Genomic DNA, 20,275 nt, shown 5'->3' with positions numbered 1-20,275 from the left:
TGCTTTGGCCCTCCTTCAGCCTCTACCTGGCTCCACCCAGAGTCTATAATTAGAGGAGCAGCACACCTGTTCTGCCATTTTGTCCTACTCAACCCCAGAACTCTATCTTTACTTTATTGTTACCTTTTAAGCTATAATGTGCATCCACCTGTCACATTTGTTGATGTATTCTCCCTCTGTTCTTCCCTAGACAAACCACTGCTCTCCCTCATGGCCCACCATACCTCCACCCCAAGCCCATAACCCCCACTTACAACTCCACCTCAATAAAATGACCTTTTAACTCTGAATCTGCTAGCTGTCTCATCCATTGCGTTGGCACCTTCACCAGGAACCAGCATACATCACAAGACTACAGTTACTTATATTTTTCAGCATGTCCATAATCACTGAGGTGGTGGGAGGACTTGTTTCAAAGCCCTGACTTCGCCAATGCAAAAAATGGGTCTCTATTACTTTCGGTCCCGGAGATATCAGCTTTTATCTGCGCTATATCGGCCGATAGCCGATATTGTAAAATCCCCAAATATCGGCCCGATATACCTCTAATATCAACAATTCCAAACCATAATATTGAATATAACTATGACTGATGAGAATTAATCAATCTGGACCAAATCCGGTTGACTCTGTGATCGTGCCCTAAGTGGGATAGACACAGTCCTGGCGTGTTATAGCGAAACAATGAAGCCGTACAAACCAACAAAAAGAAAAAGGCATTCATGCTAAATTCCATAAAAATGTAATCCGCTACTCCGTTCATCTCTCGCACTCATCGCGTTCATCTTGGCCGATTCTTTGCTCTCCATCCTTAATCCTTGAGATCTCGACAGCGCTCGCTCTTGTCTCTATCCTCCACAAGGCCTGAATTAGGGCTATTTATGCAGCTCAGTTCTTCACCCGCTGCACATGCACTCGAGTGGTAAACATTGCCGGGAGCTTGTTGCGTCTCTTGGCTCTAACCATTGACTGTAGCGTCAACAATACTGGTGTAACAAGACGAGCTGGAGCCGTGTTTGCTCATTTCAAATGCTGCGTCTTACCCACACGAGGCGGCTTAAGTACAATAGGACAGGAATTTACATTTTTATTTTCCCCTTGTAGTTGACTTCAAAGGAGAGAAGCGTCTGAGTTTGTCTATTTATTTCACTGAACAAAAGGAACACGTCTGGACGAAAGGGGTTTCCTAGGGGCGCTTTATACCCATTGTTTAGCATTGCACTGCCTAGATCTGTAGGAATCTGATTGTATTCAAATATCTTTTTCTTTCTCATATGCAGTCCACTTAATACTTATTTAGATCTCTTGTTTACATCTAGCTGTTAATTGCTCTGGCCTGTACATATACAAAAAAATAAGATTAAACTGAGATGGGAACAGTCAAAATTGCTCTAAAGGTGCATTATGCAACTTTTAATGTGAAAAAGTAAAATAAAAGACCTTATACAGACCCAACTGCTGTATGAGTGGTCAGCATGACGCCTTTGCTTTTGATCACGGTGGCCTCTACAACGCTCCAGGACCAATTGTTTTGTAGGTTTTCTGGTGAGAGGGTCCATCAGCAGAGAAAACCTTCCAAACAAGTGATCCTGGAGCGTAATGGAAAATGGAAAGTAAAGGCGCCATGGTGACCACTCATACAGCAGCTGGGACATGGTCCAATACACACAAATATACAGCCTTTAACCTCTTACCTCCCGCTTATTGAGAAAATATGAGCTTATTTTCTCCGTTTTGGCTTTACCCAAATCTAAAACATTCAGTGTAATGCCTTATTTGAAAGCTAAGGCCTATAAAATGTACCTTAACTTCTCTGTCATGTTTTGCTGTGTTTTTGTTACATTGTGAAATAGTGTTTGTCATGTTTTTGCCACGTTTTTGTCGCTCTTTTGTTGCTTTTTCATTGCTTTTTGGTTTTTGTTCTTTTTTGGATTTTGTGGTCACATTTTTGTTGCATTTTTATCCTTGTTGCTATTTTTGCTAAACTGTAGAAAATGTGCCTTTTCAGGCGGGGCGGTCAAGACATTAAAAGGCGTAATATTTTTTTTAGATGTTGGACAATTTGTGCAGGTGATCGATGATCCGGTTCAACTTTTGTGATTTTTTTTTTCCCCCGATTGTAAAACCTGATAACAATGCCAAGTTCTCGCCCTTGCCAAGAGGGCTATGTGGCACCCAAAGGCGATTGAGGGGAGCTGACATCCCATTCCCGAGTATTGAACCGCTTCTGACAAAAGGCACGGAGCTGTATCTAATGCAGCCTCACCAGTCCAGGTTACTGTGAATGGTGCCTTTGTGTGCCCCCCAAAACAGAGAGCCTCTGTCTGCGGCCAACCCCGGCACAAGGGGGGGTGAGTGCGGGGCCGAGAGGGGCGAGATGAGTCTGCATCACTGCTCCCATCCCTTTGAGTTAAATCAATGTGTGCTCAGGTAGGCGGCGTGGTGACAGCTTCATGCAAGACTACACAACAAGGTAGAGGATAAAAGGGAGAAGGGTTTTCAGCGCTGAGAATAAAACTGTATTCATGTTGATATCAAAATTTGTGATAATGTAGCCAATGCCAAATCACAAAAGAAGGGGAATCTTACTGTGAGGCAAGAGTGCGTGGAGTATGGAGAATGAGCTCCGCTGCCCCTCTATTGCCCGGTGAAGTGGGTGCGAGATTAGTCATGGTGGAGAGTAAGGGTGAGCAGCTTGTTCCGTGTCTGACTAATGACCCACCATGTGTCCTCTGTCTCCAGGGTAACGGGCGTCTCCCCACCAGTGAGTCCTCTCCTGCCACCGGGTACCTGTCCTGTGCCCAGAAGCCTGAAGCCGTTGTGCATGCCATGAAGGTACAAAAACTGCTGCGAATAAAATATTATCAGTAGGGCTGCAGGTTTCTGTTGGAATACTGGAATCACATCCTTCTGAGAACAATTTACCATGTTTTTATTCATGATGGATCCATTCAAGGCTATCATTCTTCCTTAAAAAACTATGTACTCTTTTGTCTGACCTGTTCGTTATTGCATCAGGACTGGGGTGTCCAAACTTTTTCATGGATGGCCGCATGCTGAAGTGTACAAACGTTAAAGTTAATGCCAGCCCGGTCTCACAATACAATGTTAGTTTTTGGTGTTTTGTAGGATTATTTAACTTGGTAAGTAAAAAGTAACAACCATCCCTCAGGCTTCTTGCCCTCAGAACAATTTGGTCCCTAGGCTGAACTTTGTTTGTCACAAAACTCTAATACAGGGGTGCCCAAACATATAGCAACTGTATACCTTTGTTTTCAGGTGCTGGAGGTTCATGAGAACTTGGACAAGCAGGCTCCTGAGGACTACGAAGACGACCTCAGTGAAAAGGAGAAGGCCATCGTCAGAGAAATGTGCAACGTAAGAGAGTTTTCAAATATCGGACCCCTGATAATGATCATTTTGTTTAGTTGGTTTCCATTGCAAGTTCATTATCTTTTGTTTAAAGAAGAACTAAGTAACTTGTTTACCTTTAATAAATCCTTTCCGTAGTCCATCTGGAGGTAATACAAGTGTTAATGGGATGAGCGGGGGGTCTTTCATCTCCCCCTGGTGTCTCCAGCCAGAAAACCCGGGTCAGAGGCCCCGCGAAGATAAAGCTAACAGGCTAACGGGCAAAGCTAACTGCGGGCTAGCGTCACTTAAACAGTATTTACAGCCACGTTTGAGTGAAAAAAATGATCTCCATTGTGTAATTGGATGTACAATATCCCTCTCTCCCTTTGTCCTCTCTGTCAGCGTAGTATTTACTCACAATTAATGAGTAAAAAAAAAACACATGCTACAACACCTGCAGTGGTGCATATCCTCTAGGGGCATGAGTTACCTAGTTCTGCTTTAAACTTGTTGCCGTTTGGTCCGAGGACCCGACAACTCCTTCTTTTTTCTGACCAGCTTCATTCAAGACTACGACACACACAGACTTTGTGCCAAAATCTTTTACATATGAGATCAAATGGGAAATATTAGCTATAGCTATATTAGCTAGCTAGTGGGTCTGGCTACCATCTATTCAAACGAAGATATTATTAGCAAAACAAATAAACAAAAACACCCATTGAATATCAACTTTTGCCGTATTCAATTTCATTTTTTGGCTGCTAACGAGCTTTTCTGAAAGAGTAGGACCCAGGGAGCATTCCTGCCAAATTTCCCGCTTGCCTCACAAAGTGCACAATGTTTCGCCTAAAATTACCAATCCGTCAGCAGCGCGAGGTCATGGGAATACACTGAATGGATTAGATGAGTGAACAGAGAACACGGAGTCCGGAGTGTTTGTGTTTTTTTCTGCGCTGCGAGCTTTATTCCATCACTTCTGGTGCACACAAATCATTTTAATTTAGCGGCTTGGAACTAATGAGGGGGGGGGCCCTGTTGGGACACATTCGCTGTGGAGTGACACTTGCATGCGGCGCAGCTTTGGAGCTCTTCCCTGGAAGCGCTGAAAGAGTTGAGCAATTAGACCGACTCGAATCTATCATCTTTGTGCGGCGCTGATGATAACGGCCGTGGCAGGATGAAGGCAGCGCTGATTAGTGACTGGTCTATGGGCACGGCATACAATAATACCTCTGTTGTAACTGTAGCCTGGTTTGCACTGGAGAGCTTTCTGGATGGAGGGAGTTAATTCTCAAAAAGGGCGCCTGCTTTACATTGTTATTTAGTACACTATAGTGAATGTCCTGGAACAACCTGTCAGAGAAGTGCAATGCCATGTATAAAGACCATATCCCACATCTTGAGCCATAATCAGCCTATATACCACGTTATACCTGAATCATATTTATTATTGTTGTTGGGGAAGTAATTAAATATGCAAAGAGGTTGTTGGAAAAATGGTGAGAGACAGTCAGTGTGTCGTATTAATAAAGGCTGAATTAATGCTCTACTAATCTCATTTCAAGTATGTTTAAAACCTGCTTACCCTGATGTATAGACCTCTTGTATAGACCTGTTGTCTTCTGGACATCTTTAAAATGTGGAAAAGGAGCTAAATCTTAATTTTAAAGCAGAACTAAGTAACAATAACGCTTATGCCCCTAGAGGCCATGAGCGCCACTGCAGGTGTCGTAGCATGTTGCGTTTTTTTACTCATTACTTGTCCGTTAGAGTAAATACTATGCTGACAGAAAAGACAAAAGGAGAGAGGGATATTGTACATCCAATTACACAATGGAGATTATTTTTTTCACTCAAACTTGGCTGTAAATACTGTTTAAGTGGTGCTAGCCCGCAGTTAGCTTAGCCCGTTAGCCTGTTAGCTTCTTCTTCGTGATTCCATTAGTGCGTATTGCGCCTCTGACCCGGTGCAGGGAAAGTTGCAATTGTGGGTTTTCTGGCCAGAGACACCAGAGGGAGATGAAAGAGCCCCAGTCATCCCATCAAGGACTATGAAAAGGATTTATTACAAGTTGCTTTGTACTTAATCGTGATATCTCTAAATTACCCAAATAAAATAATAGTTGACATTGTGACTATTTGTGCTTAAAAGAAGAAGAAAAAAGCATCTTATTTCAAGTAAATGTTGATTTATTGTCTAATTTTAGGTCATTTTCTTACACCGCCTGATCAAAGAAATAGGTCACGCGCTCTAATATTTCGTTGGACCCTTCAGTGTTGATTACAGCACGCATTCGCTGTGGCATTGTTTCAGTAAGCTTCTGCAATGTCAAAAGATCGAGTGTTTCATTAATTTTTCCTGTATTGATGATGGGAGTGCCTAACCACTACCCAAAGTCTTCTCCAGCACATCCCGAAGATTCTCAATGGGGTTAAGATCTGGACTCTGTGGCGGCCGATCCATGTGTGAAAATGACATCTCACTCTATATCTGTTATACGGCGAAACCACTGTTTGTCTTGCCGTATAACAGGAACTTCACTGTGCACATCGCAGTGCCTCCCCGAGCTCCATCACTCACCTGACGGACAGAAGATTGAGAACAAAGCTGACAGTACAGTAAAGTGTGTGCAGTCTCAAAGTCAAAACTCATTTGAAGTTTGCGCTCTTGAAGAATAAAGTCCCAGCCCACCACCCTACCCCCCTCTCTGCTCTGTCTCTGCTCACGTCCCGCTCTCATTCGCAGGTGGTGTGGAGAAAGCTGGGCGACGCGGCCGGATCAAAGATGTCCATCCGACAGCACCTCTCCGGGAACCAGTTCAAAGGGCCGCTGTAGCCGCGGCAACCCGAACCAGACAGACAACAGGAAGCGCCATCCCGCAGCGCCTCTTCCTGTCTCCGCCTACACTTCCCATCATGCCGTGCAACGTACTGCCAACAGCACCCAGCACTGCGCTTGTCAGGCTGGTGCGAGCTACACAGAGGACTTTCACACAACTTTATTTGTAAATCTTTTTAACAGAGCTTGTGAAGCATTGACGACTGGCAGCTAGTTTCACCTTTCCACTATTTTTTCACATTTATTGGTTCAAATGCAAACACAACCTCTGCTAATAACCTCTAAATATAGTCCACTTTCTAGACTTGTTAGTGATTGTAAACGATCTAAGTGCATACTTTAAATAATTAAGTATTTTCTACAGCAAATTCTTCCGTACTTTTACTTAAGGGGACTATAGGGAGTTTAAAAATGTTAAAATTAAGTTTTTTCCTCCCCTTACATGTCCCATGTCCTACGGTGTGTAATATGAGCCCAGACCTGTTCACCACAACTGGCTCTAAAATCCTGCACTGTCACTCAAAAAGGTGCCATTTCGGGTCGAAGTCATAGGCTTAATATAGAAGGTGCAGTTACACATATGGCCTGAGGTGGCAGTAGTGAGCATAAAATGGCCACCTTGCATCCAGCCCCTTTAAAGATTTGTTGGAAGGACTTTTACTTGTATTATTTGACCCTACGAATGTGTATTTTTGCTGTAACAATGAAATCAACTACTTCGACCGCCATTGTTCATTGTAATGGACAAATACTTTAGTTTGCTTCATTTTTTAAATCTCCATTTGTTTAATATGATGAATCCGGACATTTTTGCTGTTTTGCTGTCGACACAATCCCAAACTCTATTCGCATTCACCCTCTATATAGTGTTTTGTAACTTGCACAACTGCAGCACTTCTACTTGCACTCGTAGGTTGTTTACAAACACTAAGAGAGTCTTGAGTCGTGTAACGTCTAGCTAATGTCACAACATGGTTCCAAGCACAGGCGTGTAAATCCGTACGGGGCAGAAACCTCTCGCAAAGGCTTCTTATTGTGGCAGAACTCCCTAATAAACTAGTATCTCCTTTTAGAGATCCCCAGCTCCTGTCACACGTTATCGCCCCCCTAGTGGCTAGAACTAGCATTAGCTTTATCATGTAAATTAAACTCCCACTGTGACCTAGCGCCTTTTGCTCATAACTTTATGAAATAATGAATTTTAGAGATCACTGTTAACTGTAAACGTGTATATGATGTATAAAACCATAGCACTACCATTGTTATTATTCTTGTTGACCTTATTTTGTATTTTAGCGTGGCCATGTGATCAAATATTTTAGGTGGAAAGCACACACAGCCGGACTTTAAACAGGGTTTGTTTTGAGAAATAAAGTTTCTTTTTTGTAAAACTGATTTATTGTTATTTTACATTATTTTATTTTATACTTTTTTTTTGTTTTAACAGCAGCATTACAAAAGTTCAAGCCCATTTCCAATCATATTGATAAAGAAGAAAAACTTGATGCTATGTGCATGCTCGACAATCATTTTCTCAGGTTGGGAGGGCTACAGCTTTATCGTGTCCATGACTGTGTGAAAGCAAAGGGTTGAATGGTTGTTTGCAGCTGTAGCGTCTGTACGGTGGCCCTGAAGGTCAAGTCACCTCATCAGAAATTCTAGGAACAACGCCCAATGCTCGATAAAGAGATTAAAATACAAGCGCCATAATTTATTGGTGAAAAATGCATATAAAGTGATGTGATTTTACTGTCCCCGCAGCCAGAGAGGTAATCAGTAAATTATACATTTACTGAAGTGCATTGTATTTTTAAAGAAACACTTTAAAGGAATAGGCCACTGTTTTTAAATACTGAGATTTGTTCTTACCTTAGCTTAGATGAGTTGATATGTAGCTGTCTGGTCTTTACGCGTGCGCTCTGTCACTAAACAGAGCACAGACGGTGTTAGCATTTAGCCTCTACCCGTTTGGAGCCATAGAGGAGAGGAGGCTCCTCTATGGCTCCAAACGGGAGTGAAGTTAGAAGCAACCACGTTTTCCCTATTTAAATATGGTTACATGAACCTGTACATGATCCAAGTATTGTCACACAAAATTAAACATGACAATTTTCTAAGCAGATAAAAAGGGGAACTATATTGCAAGGCGTAGTAATATAACTGCGCCTTGCAATATAGTTGTATAGGCAATAGTTCCCCTTTTTATCCACTGAGAAAATTGACATGTTTAATTTTGTGTAGCTATACTTGGATCATGTAAAGGCTCATGTAACCATATTAAAATAGGGAAAATGTCGAAGAGCTTGGTTGCTTCTAACTTCACCTCCGTTTGGATCCATAGATGAGAAGAAGAGAGGCTATATGCTAACGCCGTCTCTGTTTACGTGACTGAGTGCACACGTAAAGATCAGACAACTACATATCAACTCATCTAAGCGAAGGTAAGAACATATCTCGGTATTTAAAAATGGTGGCCGATTCCTTTAAATGCACACACTACAATACAAAACATGCTTCTAACCATCTACTCAGAAAATGCTGTGAGTAAGCAAAGGATGGATATGGATCAGGACCCATCCTAATTACAGCTCATATGTTGCTGCCTTTAATTAGTGTCCCAGTAAAGTTACACTCAAATGTTACCTATTGGAATCCCTGCATTAATCAAACTATAGTGATTTAACACAAGTAAAAAATCACATTATTATAATAAATGTAAAACAACAATGTAGGAACTGTTTAATTATCTGGCATATTTATTTTGTGATTGGACCTTCACAGCCACTGTACATCTGCCTGTGATTTTCCCGCTGATTTCTATGGTTACAACAGTTAATGACCACGAAAGACATTTGCTCAATTTAAAGTTAAGAACAACATATCCGTTATTAATGACTCCAAATCCTCATATTAGCTACTAAAAGCTCATTTTCTATAGTTCATGAATTCAGCAAGTGTCTTTGGGCAGTGCATGGTATTTTTAAGGTTTGTCTTTGTGTAAAATATGCGACAAGTCTTCCCTGAAACAAACTTAAAACGCATTGATGTCAGAAATTACATGCATTCTGTAACATATTTAACATCCATCCTAACTTGTGTAATGTTGGCTAAAATGACTTTAAACCAAATGTTTTCTTCAAAATCACACAGTATTGAACAATTTTGAGAGTATTCATAATAGAATTTTTTTTCTACTATACTACTAATACTATACTCAGTTAAATAGCGCTCCCATCTCTTCCATGTCAAAGTATGTTTAAGGATGCCTCTTTTCTGATCAAAATAATCTCTTAAACTATGGGTTTTAAAAGTGTCCTTTCTTTCTAGGAACTGAATCGAAGCCATGACTGTTTTTTCTATCTGGCATCAAAATTTGCGACGTGCCACATTTTTCTGCATGGAGATTTCATTTGGATCCAGACTGTTTTTATTCTGGTCAAAAATGTACTGGTTCTTTTCTCTGCCTAGGTAGATCAGAGGCCTAGAATCTGCAGTGTATCATGTCAATCCCTGTAGTAACTTAGCATGACGATAAGTCGGAAGGTAAACGGATAATCTAAAACAGGCCACTTTTAGAGAAAGTATTGTAGAGAAAAATAAACAATGTTGCTTTAAATGGCTGTGTTTGTGTTGGATCTATTTCACGTGGATTGCACTGCCCTCTGGTGGCACGAGGGGAGAATAAGACCCATCTGTGTCTTTGCGCTTCGAGGTTCACTATGAAAGATTATCTATCTTTTTCAGAGGCATTTGAAGTGTCAATTAGTGTATAACTAGTCTTACAAATTCAGGAACATAAGGATGACCCCCTCCCCCCACCACCACCATTACTACTGATGATAGAACACTGGACTATTTGATTAAACATTTTACATTACGAAAAGGAACATTAAAAAAAACGTATCAAGATCTCATTTTTTACAGTGCAGATATGCTTTACAATTTTATTTTATTTTAAATCAATAAAAGTACCATTAAGTACTAATAACGTTTAAAGAGCAGTATTTTACAACCAGAGGTACAGGGACCCATGGGAGTACTTAGAATGATTTCAGATTTTAAAAAACAAAGTGAAACTAGTATAATTTTTATATTAATGTCAAATGAAAGTTAGTTTTAATTATGTTTTTCAGTATTTTAGCTTCATTTTGAATGCACTACATGAGTAAATACTGAATAATCTTAGTTTAGTAGTTGGTCACTTTGTAATAATATTGGCAAGATCCTTGAGGTAGGGGGTACTTGGATTATAAAAAGGGTAAAAAGGGTTGGTAGCCACTGGAATAGAGCACTTTATAATAACTACACTATATTTAGCCTTAATAAATAATGGGTTAACACTTAAAGTGTTCATGATGAATTAAGTGTGACTAATGCTTAAAAACTACTTTACTACAGTTAAAGGAACAGGCCACCGTTTTTTACATACTGAGATATGTTCTTCCTGAGCTTAGACGAGTTGATGTGTACCTGTCTGGTCTTTGTGTGTGCCCTCAGTCACGCACAACGACCAAAGATGTTGTTAGCATTTGGCCTCTCCCAGCACATTCCTGTTGCTCCAAACGGGGTGAAGTTAGAAGCGACCAAGCTCTTCCACGGGCACGTACAAAAAACAGACAGGAACGCATCAACTCGTCTAAGCTCAGGTAAGATGAGATAAGTATGGAAGAATGGTGGCCTGGTCCTTAAATGCCTAACTCAAAATGAATAATTCTTCACATATTCACTGTTTAGTAGTTATTAAGTGTAGTCACACTTAACTAATGAAGGGTTAATGATGAATTAAGTGTTAACTCATCATTTATTAAGGCAAGTAATTATTATAAAGTGTGACCGAATAGGGTATTAAATGTAACCAAAATCTCAGTAGGAAAAAGCGGGTCTTTATTGTCCTAAGTGCCACAAACCCAAAACGCACGAACAGTACGAAGGAGACGAAGGAGACGCCTAAGGCACATAGTGGATATAATCTCTCCAAATCCTACAGGAACAAAGCAGGAAATGTACAAGAATGTCCAGGTATGTCCAGTGTCAGACAAAGACGGTTCTATCCATAGTTTTCATGAAACGTCAAACAGAAACTCTCGTGTGACTGCTGTTAAGTAAATGTACTTTATAGATAACATTCAGTGAAGTAGAATATGGGGAATACAATATAAACAAACTCCCACTGCAAAAACTGTTTTAACATCAGACAGATTTAGATAGTCCATGATCCCTTTCCTCTTTTCATTTTGTATTCTGACCATAGACCAATTATATTAAATGTAAATAGTTGTCTGATTTCTTGAATATAGTCCAAATTTTGTTTAGTCAGCAGCAGAGAGCACATCCTACATTTTTGTTATGCACTGCTTATGTCACGTCACTGAAAACTATGGATCACAGGAGATGAAGTGCGTTTAAGTAATTCTATCGGGAAAAAGACCACATTCTGCTAAAACTTAGACAAAGCAATATTAAAAAATGACTAAAGGAAAAATACTTGCTGCAAATTTTTATGGACGACAAATTAACAGACTCTGAAATTTCAGTTCAATTCCGTTTATATCAAATGGTGTCGCAAAATAATGGTATCCAGTGAGCAAAAACATTTCTTCTGAGAATTGACTACGAGTCCAATCGATTGAATATGTGCATTTATGGGAATGGTTCCGATACCGATGTCATGCCGATACCACAAAGTTTCCAGGTATTGCATTATTGGTGAGTAGTGAGTACCTAAAACAATTCACCAATCCGATTCCATGCTGAATTTTTCTTATAAAGTAGCCCCAGATGAGAAGCCACTGCTTTATTTTGCATATTAGTTAAGTGTTAGGCTTTGCATTTTTTCTTTTTTGTGGTATCGGCAGCTACACTGAGCTCAAATATCAGTTTGGACAGGAGAAAGCAAAACGGTATCGATACAACAGTAGTTATTAAAGCCTCACGCTCAACATCACAACAACGTCCTGTGAAGACCCTCGTATAAAAAAAAAAGTTCTTAGAGTTCTCTTTTATACATATAATTTTCATCTCATCCAACCCCCCCGGTTCATTGGCATCCCGGGTGGCGGAGGGGGCAGCGGGACTTGGGACTGTCCGGGTACTGGGGGTGGAGGGGGGTAGCCGGGCGGGTGTAGGCCTATCCCGGGTGGGGGGACGTGTGTATGCGCCATCCGCGGCGGAGGTGGCGGGTAGCTGTTATACCCCGGCAGAGGTGGGGGGAACGAGGGGGGCATGGTGGGAGGGTACGTGGAGGGCGGTGGTCCCGGTGGTGGTGCGGAGGGCGGGGGGTAGACGTGGTAGGGGGGCATGGGCGGGGCGTATCCCGGGTGCATGGGTGGGTAGGTGGGCGCGTCGGTTTTCATCATGGACTGCAGGCTCTGGAAGCCCTCTCCGGACATGTACGAGCTGGTGGTGGACATGAGGTAGCTGGACGGGGGAGGGGGCGGGGGCCGGTGGGGCAGAGGGGGCGGGGCAAGAGGAGGAGGAGGCGCCACTTCACTTCCTGGTTCAGCTTCGGCAGGAAGGGCGGGAAGTGGGGCCTTGCGTTCTGTAGAATGAGAGAGAAAAATGTTACCTCTCAATTTTGACTTGAACAATAGAAATTGGCTATTTTACACAAAGTAGCAAGCAATGTCCAGGGACTATCTAGATTAACTAAAGTAAAACGTAGCGAAAAGACACATGGGTGGACTAGAGGTCGACCGATATGTTTTTTTCTAAGGCCAATGACGATTTTTTTGAGGATTTTTTATTGGCCAATGGTTGATATTTCTGACCAATATTTTGCATATATTCCAAATGTCTGGTCTATAATCCTGTAAAAACAAATACACTGCTCACAAAAACTTAGGGCTCACTCAAAAAACACATCCTAGATGTCAATCAATTCGATTTTTCGGATGAAAATCTTTATTCATAGTGTAGGGCAATGTGTTGAGAACAAAATAACATAAGAATGATAAATGGAAATCAAATTCTCAGCCCCTGGAGGTCTGGATCCAAAATTATAGTCAAAATCAAAGTGACAAATCAGGTCACTGGTTGATCCAAATTCTGTAGAAATTCCTCCAAACGAGTCTGTATCATCCTCAGCAGTGTGTGTGGCCTCCACGTGCCTGAATGCACTCCCTACAACGCCTGGGCATGCTCCTGATGAGACCACGGATGTCCTCCTGAGGGATCTCCTCCCAGACCTGGATTAGAGCATCAGTCAGCTCCTGGACAGTCTGTGGTGCGACGTGGCGTTGATGGATGGACCGAGACATGATGTCCCAGATGTGCTCTATTGGATTTAAGTCTGGTGAACGGGCAGGCCAGTCCATAACATCAATACCTTCATCATGCAGGAACTGCTGACACACTCTTGCCACATGTGGCCTGGCATTATCAGGCATCAGAAGGAACCCAGGGCCCACAGCACCAGCATATGGTCTTACAATAGGTCTGAGGATCTCATCCCGGTCCCCAATGCCAGTCAGGGAACCTCTGGCTCGCACATGGAGGGCTGTGCGGCCCTCCAATGAAATGCCTCCCCAGACCATCACTGACCCGCCACCAAACCGGTCATGCTGGATGATGTTGCAGCAGCAGAACGTTCTCCAGGGCGTCTCCAGACTCTGTCACGTCTGTCACATGTGCTCAGGCTGAACCTGCTCTCATCCGTGAAGAGCACAGGGCACCATTGGCCAATCTGCCAATCGCTGTGTTCTCGGGCAAATGCCAATTGGGCTGCACGGTGTTGGGCAGTAAGCACCGGCCCAACTTGTGGATGTCGGGCCCTCATACCACCCTCATGGAGTCGGTTTCTGACCGTTTGAGGACCAACATGCACATTTGTGGCCCTCTGGAGGTCATTTTGTAGGGCTCGGGCAGTGCTTCTCCTGTTTCTCCTTGCACAAATGAGCAGATAGCGGTCCTGCTGCTGGGTTGTTGGCCTCGGTCGCCCCCCCCCCAGGTCTCCTGGTGTACTGGCCTGTCTCCTGGTATCTCCTCCATGCTCTGGACACTGCGCTGGGAGACACAGCAAACCTTCTTGCCACAGCACGAATGGACGTGCCATTTTGGATGAGCATCACTCCCTGAGCGACTTCTGTGGGTTGTAGATGCCTCCTCATGATACCTCTAGTGGTGAGAACACTGGACAAATGCAAAAGTGTTCCAAAAATACGGTACAAAGGATGAAGACAGGGAAATGATCTGTGGTCACCACCTGCAAAACCATTCCTCTTTTGGACTGATCTTGCTAATTGCCTCTCATTTCCACCTGTTGTCTGTTTAATTTCCACAACACCAAGTGAAATTGATTCACAATAAGCGTGGCTTCCTAACTGGACAGTCTGATATCCCAGAAATTTGACTGACTTGGAGTTACATTGTGTTTTTTGAGTGTGCCCTAAGTTTTGGTGAGCAGTGTACTTGACCACTCCAGCAGTGGCCGATTTTGTTTTATTGCTTAAGGTAAGTCAATCGTGGTTTCTGTCCCAGCTTTGATTAGTTGCCGTTAGCATTAGCATTCTGCTGTTACTGTTGTACTGTTGTTAATGTAACATACTGTTGCCAGCCACGGCATTTTGCGCGGTTATCAAAATACAATTGTGGAGATTAAAATGAACTCGGCGATTTAATTCTCCAGGTTGTGCTTCAAAATGACATGCAGCTTGTCCATATTGACTGTGGAAGGACTAATTTTAAAGCCCCGACTTCGCTCTTCCCAGTGCAAAAAGAGGGCAGTCTCTATCTCTTTTAGTCACGGAGATATCGGCTTTTATCAGCGCTAGATCGGCCGATAGCTGACATTGTAAAATCCCAGAATATTGGTCGACCTCTAGGATGGACATATTATGCAAATCAGGCTTAAAACCATTATTTTTCGCACATTTTATAATTTTAAATAATATCTATATAAAGATTGGACAGTGGGTTTTAAACACAGAGTTCAGGGTTGGTGTAGTGCTTGCCTGGGGCTCCCCCCAGAGGCAGCAGTGAGAACAACTTAGTAAAACCAAACTTTCCCTTTGACCGGTGAGCAACTCTGATGCGCCGTGGTGAACAGACTTTTAGCGCAGAGATGCTACGAACAGACCCAGTGTTGGATTATGGGTTTTAAAAATGTGTAGTCATAGTTTTCCCTATGATGCAATATACCCCAGGAAGTAAAGATCGGAGCACTTTAGCAGTAGAAAACATCAAGTAGAAATGACCAAAGTGAAGTTTATCCAAAACTGAGTGAACGAAGCGAAATACTTCACCAGCAAAACGTTAAAACCTTTAACCAACATTTGTTGTTTCATTTTAACAAGGTTAAAGCTAAAAAAAAGTCTATTTTGCATGATGTCTCCTTTCAGACACAGGTCTCGCTACAGGCTTAAACCCTAATCTCAATGGTCTGGACAGAACTGGGCGTGTGATAGAAAACCTCATGTCCAGACACGGTGTTACATAATCGGACTAAAGACTTCGGCAGGGGGCCACCGCGGCTCATTATAAAACCATTTGGCGACGAGAGCACAGTAGGAGAAAATTCAAATATTTGCCATGCACGCCGCTTGTGGTCATTTAGAACTGAAATTAGGCAGGAACTAAGCTTTACCCGGAGGAGGCGGCTGTGGCGAAGGCAGGGGCGGCATGGGGCTCTCCAGTCGAGGAATTTTTGATCCAACTTGTTCTGTTAATGGAACAGAGCAATCCTTGTTAGACAAATGAGTTTTAGTTAATGAACATCACAGCAGGTAGCCTTTGTACCTTTGAAGTCTAATCCGTTATAGACTATAGCTGCTCATTAAGGATTTCTTACAGGGTTTCCAACGTGCGCACTTAATTTCAATGCAATTAAATTTGAAAATATGTATGGACACTATGCTGGTCTATTGCAAAGGCTATCCCATCAGAATGTGAACTAATCTGTGTATAAAACTTCCAACCCATGTAGTTATAGACTATAAACATTCTGAAAAGCATTTGATTCTAGTATTAGTTCAATCTTCCCTCGAATATTAATTGTTCCAAACATTGCACTCTAAAAGTAAGCTTTAAGAGACTTACCCGGAGCCTTGGGTTCTTCTTTGGGCGAGGCCTGTGACAATACAAAGAAGTGACATTTAGATACACTCAGAAAGATGTTCAAACTTCTTTTCATAAGAGGGTGGTGCCAATGAGTGACAACAGTTACTACATGAATACGAAAACCATAATTGAACTTGGCTACATCCAGCACACCCTACGCAAGTGCTCCGCAGCTTCAAGGTCTCTCCAACCTTTTTTACTTTAATAATGTCATGCACAGAGCAATCACCAATGCAGAGGACATACATGTGTGCGTTTGAGCTGGCGTGCCGGGCTGCCCCCTGGTGGTGAGGTCTTCTTTGGTGGGGGAGGAGGAGGGTTACTGGGGGGCAGGGGAGGTCCTTGTGGCGCTGGAGGAGCCGGAGCCTGTGGAATAGGAGGCTTCTCTTTCTCCTGAATCTGCTGTGGAATGGGCTTGTTCCCCTGAGAGTACAGGTCCAGGATCTGATGGCAGATGTCTGCAACAGAAGAGAGGAAGTAATTATGAAACAAGGAATTTCACTGCCATCATCACACTGTCAACACTTACATACCAGTACTTAACTATAACTTAAATAAAGTCAAAATCGGCTGGTAAACCGGCAACTAAAAGTTAAATTGGTGTGACTGGCAGCCGTACTTTTAACAGTCTAAACCAGGGCAGCTGTGGCTTTATAGTTTCCCATTATTTCAGATATCGTTTTAAAACAGTATAATTCTAAGCCTGATTCAGTCCTAGTGGTATTCAGAAAGCCATATTTGTTCTCAAGTGGTAGTTAGTGGAAAAAGTTTCTACCTTCAAGCAGCTCAACCGGGACGTCCTGAACAAACTGCTCCCACCAGCGACGGGACGACTGCTTGGCGGTCCATTCTTGGATGTCAAACTTACAGAGCCGTCCAGCCAAGTACATGACGGCCACAGCGATGATCTCTGGCTCCCACTGCAGGGACAGCATGGTGCACAGGCTGCCAGACACAAACAAGCGTGTTTAATAGGTCAGGCACACGGAGTAAAGAGATCTCCAAAGAGAAAATGTGTCAATAATGCTACCACTTTTTTATTTTAGGAGAAAGTATTTAGCCATGTATTCTAATTCTCCTACTTAATATAGACAAAGACAGTTCATACTAAATGTCGATGGTCTAAAAGGCATTTCACTGTCTACTCGTGTACCAAGGATTTTGCAAACAACCACATTCCTGAACAAAAAGCTCAATTTTCACGCACAAAAAATGTAGCTGATGCTTCAAGAGTTCATTTATTTTGCAGATTACTCTATTTCGGGTCAGGTAGAGGATATATGTCAGCAGCACCCACCTGTCATTGACAAAGGTCCATGCCATTTGTAGCACTTTGCATACTTTGTTCTTGTCACCTGCAACAATAAAAAAAAACATGACATTGCTCTCAATGTTAGTCCCTCAGTGATCCTGCAATGATCTCCCACCTTTGAGTTGTTTGACATAACGCAGTAGGAACATGTAAGGGTGCTCCACCTGCAGGTCAAACTTTATGGTCTGGAGCAGGATCCTCTCCAACACCATCACCTCTTCCTACGAAAAAAAACAAAAACAAAAAACACTTAAATGATGTTTAAATGCTCTAAAGCCAAGTCACATAAAAAACCCACATAAATATATAAAACATAGAACAATCAATCTGTAACTAGTTTGCTGACTTTATGAGACTGTATGGTATTTTACATTTTACAAGTTTAAGATGTCCCGAGTTAGTAAAAGCTGAGCCTACCTTCGCATCATCACCAAACTGCGTAAACTGCACGGGATTCAGAAGCTCACGCGCAGTTCTGATGATGTCTTTACACTTCTTTGGCGTTTCTTCCACTTTTCCAGCCAGGAACAGGCAGCAAGCACCAGTCACCTGTTACAATAGATCCACCCCAATATCAAGACTGATAAATTAACCAGAATGTAAAATACACACGGGACGTCTCTACTTACATATCTGGGGAATTGCTTGAAAGAATGGAACATATAGAATCTGTGGAAATATATAATGCCAGTTGCCAATGTGTCATAATGTCTGTATAATTAACCGAAATTAAGGAACAATAACAAAAAACAATGCAATTAGAAAAAGAGCTCTCATTCAGTTGAGTATTAAACGAAGGATACAGGCCAAGCCGAGTTCCCACGTCAAAAATGAAACGTGCTCCTTCCCTCCTGTACCGTGCCTCGGTCCCGGGGTCCAAGCCTTCAGCCTGGGACGGGGTGTGTACCAAGTCCTTCTTGTCCCAGTACCAGCATGGTTTAATGTGGTCCAGAACAGCCTGGCCAGGCATTGACGAATTCTCCTTCGATTCCTTCATCGGCTGAGGAGAAGCAGTGGATGGACCCCCGGAGCCAGACTGAAAAGACAAGCGCAGATCGTAAAAAAGTAAGCGCATTTTGAATTTGCAAAATACAAATGTTACATAGTGCGCCATAAGCCAGATACAGAGGTTAGTTTTAGTCAAACAAGCACAATGAATTGGCAACTGGCCTTATATTATTTAGGGCTACTACTACCACTGCTTTTTATTTGTGCAGTTCCTCTAAATCACCAGTCTCCTCTACCCTGTTCTATGGCTGCACAATATACCGCAAAACATATTGTATCGTGACATAAGTTGATGCAATATCCGTATCGCAAGAAGCCACAATATATGCAACATCACTGAAGTCTTCATCTGACTGACACTTTTTATTTGCAGCCAAATAAAGGGCAGCTGTGGCTACAATAGTAGCTTAACCTTTGCGAAGCCCAATCCCGTCAGACCTTGGAAGCTAAGCAGGGAAGAGCCTGGTCGGTACTTGGATGGGAGACCGTTTAGTAACACCAGGAAGCCTAGCGAATGTAGTGTGTGAGTGAGTGGTTGGTGGTGGTCGGAGGGGCCAATGGCGCAGACTGGTTGCCTCGCTTCCGTCAGTCTACCCCAGGGCAGCTGTGGCTACAATAGTAGCTTACCACCACCGGATATGGAGTGAATGAATAATGCAATGTAAAGCGTCTTTGAGTGTCCAGAAAAGCGCTATATAAAACCGATGCATTATTAGTAGTATTATTATTAACCTCACAGAGTATGGGGTGAACGAATAGTGCAATGTAAAGCGTCTTTGAGTGTCCAGAAAAGCGCTATATGAAACCGATGCACTATTATTATTTTAGTTTTTTAGTTAGTTGTGTTTTTTAATGCCTTGTTTTCACACAATTTGATGAAAAAACTAGTTCCTTACTATTTGTGTTTACTTATGTTGAAATGAAATATCGCAATATATTGCTATCGTGATATTGACCAGTCATATCGCATATACTTCAATATAGTTCAGCCCGTCCATCTGTAGCAGTAATTTATTTTAATAGCCTTTATTTTCCATTTACAGGAGTGAATTAAACCACAACCATTCAAGTAAGACTAGACAATAACATGGAGTATACAGAACATTAAAACAAAGCAATGTACATAAAGTTCGGATGTGACATAACTACATATAATTACACGAGAAAAGATACTATCCTCAGTGTGTGGAATAACGCCTGTAGCAACATTATGGTGTATAGTTGAGGTCGCTGGTTTATCGAGTTATGATCATACTTCAAATTTTTAATTGTACGGATACTAAAAACAATGACACTCGGTTGTTAGCTGGGTTAATCCCTCTATTAAGACTTTTACGCACCAATACGCAGAGCAACAGCGTCTGTCAGCGACTCACACTGCATCCACTTCACAAACGGAGTCGAGAAAGCTCATCATTCGAGCACAATGCGTCCCTATCAAACTTTGGAGCTCAGCAGGTGATGCTAATCTGTTAGCAGTAGCGGCTAGCAAACTTTCCTCAGTCATGTGGAACTGCTGTCAACTTCGCGAATCGAAACATCCCGTGATCGCAACTCGCGTGTCTCACCTTTATCATGAGGTCTTCGGAAAATCTCACCAAATGCGCGCGTGTGTAGTACAATCCGCAGTAGATTCACAGTAACTTGGCTAACAAATGATCAACAACAGCCCCCATTCTAACAAGGACACCGCCATTACCGCGCGC

The 20,275-nt window shown here is 42.3% G+C and overlaps 2 protein-coding genes across 2 annotated transcripts in view; one reads left to right on the top strand and one right to left on the bottom strand.

Annotated features, from left to right (window-relative positions):
* LOC306975287 (coiled-coil domain-containing protein 85C-A-like) overlaps positions 1-6,559 on the top strand; it is a 62,421-nt gene extending 55,862 nt beyond the window's left edge. Inside the window, exons 4-6 of the mRNA XM_079572790.1 lie at positions 2,743-2,835; positions 3,280-3,378; positions 6,104-6,559. Coding sequence (XP_079428916.1) covers positions 2,743-2,835; positions 3,280-3,378; positions 6,104-6,193 — 282 coding nt within the window. The 3' untranslated portion in view covers positions 6,194-6,559. The remainder of the gene's footprint in view (positions 1-2,742; positions 2,836-3,279; positions 3,379-6,103) is intronic.
* A 5,164-nt stretch (positions 6,560-11,723) lies between these two features.
* Positions 11,724-20,275, bottom strand: ccnk (cyclin K). Its single transcript, XM_079572155.1, has 11 exons — positions 20,138-20,275; positions 18,365-18,597; positions 18,191-18,272; positions 17,979-18,110; positions 17,677-17,782; positions 17,547-17,604; positions 17,025-17,194; positions 16,496-16,707; positions 16,229-16,259; positions 15,777-15,851; positions 11,724-12,734 (listed from the first exon to the last, which is right to left on the bottom strand). The coding sequence occupies exons 1-11, from the start codon at positions 20,144-20,146 to the stop codon at positions 12,211-12,213; spliced, it is 1,632 nt and encodes a 543-aa protein (XP_079428281.1). The 5' UTR covers positions 20,147-20,275; the 3' UTR covers positions 11,724-12,210.

Source organism: Gobius niger, assembly GCF_951799975.1.
Source record: "Gobius niger genome assembly, chromosome: 15".
In the NCBI taxonomy this organism is placed as follows: domain Eukaryota; kingdom Metazoa; phylum Chordata; class Actinopteri; order Gobiiformes; family Gobiidae; genus Gobius; species Gobius niger.
The sequence above is the reverse complement of the archived record's forward strand: the minus strand, read 5'-3'. Positions and strand labels throughout refer to the sequence as shown.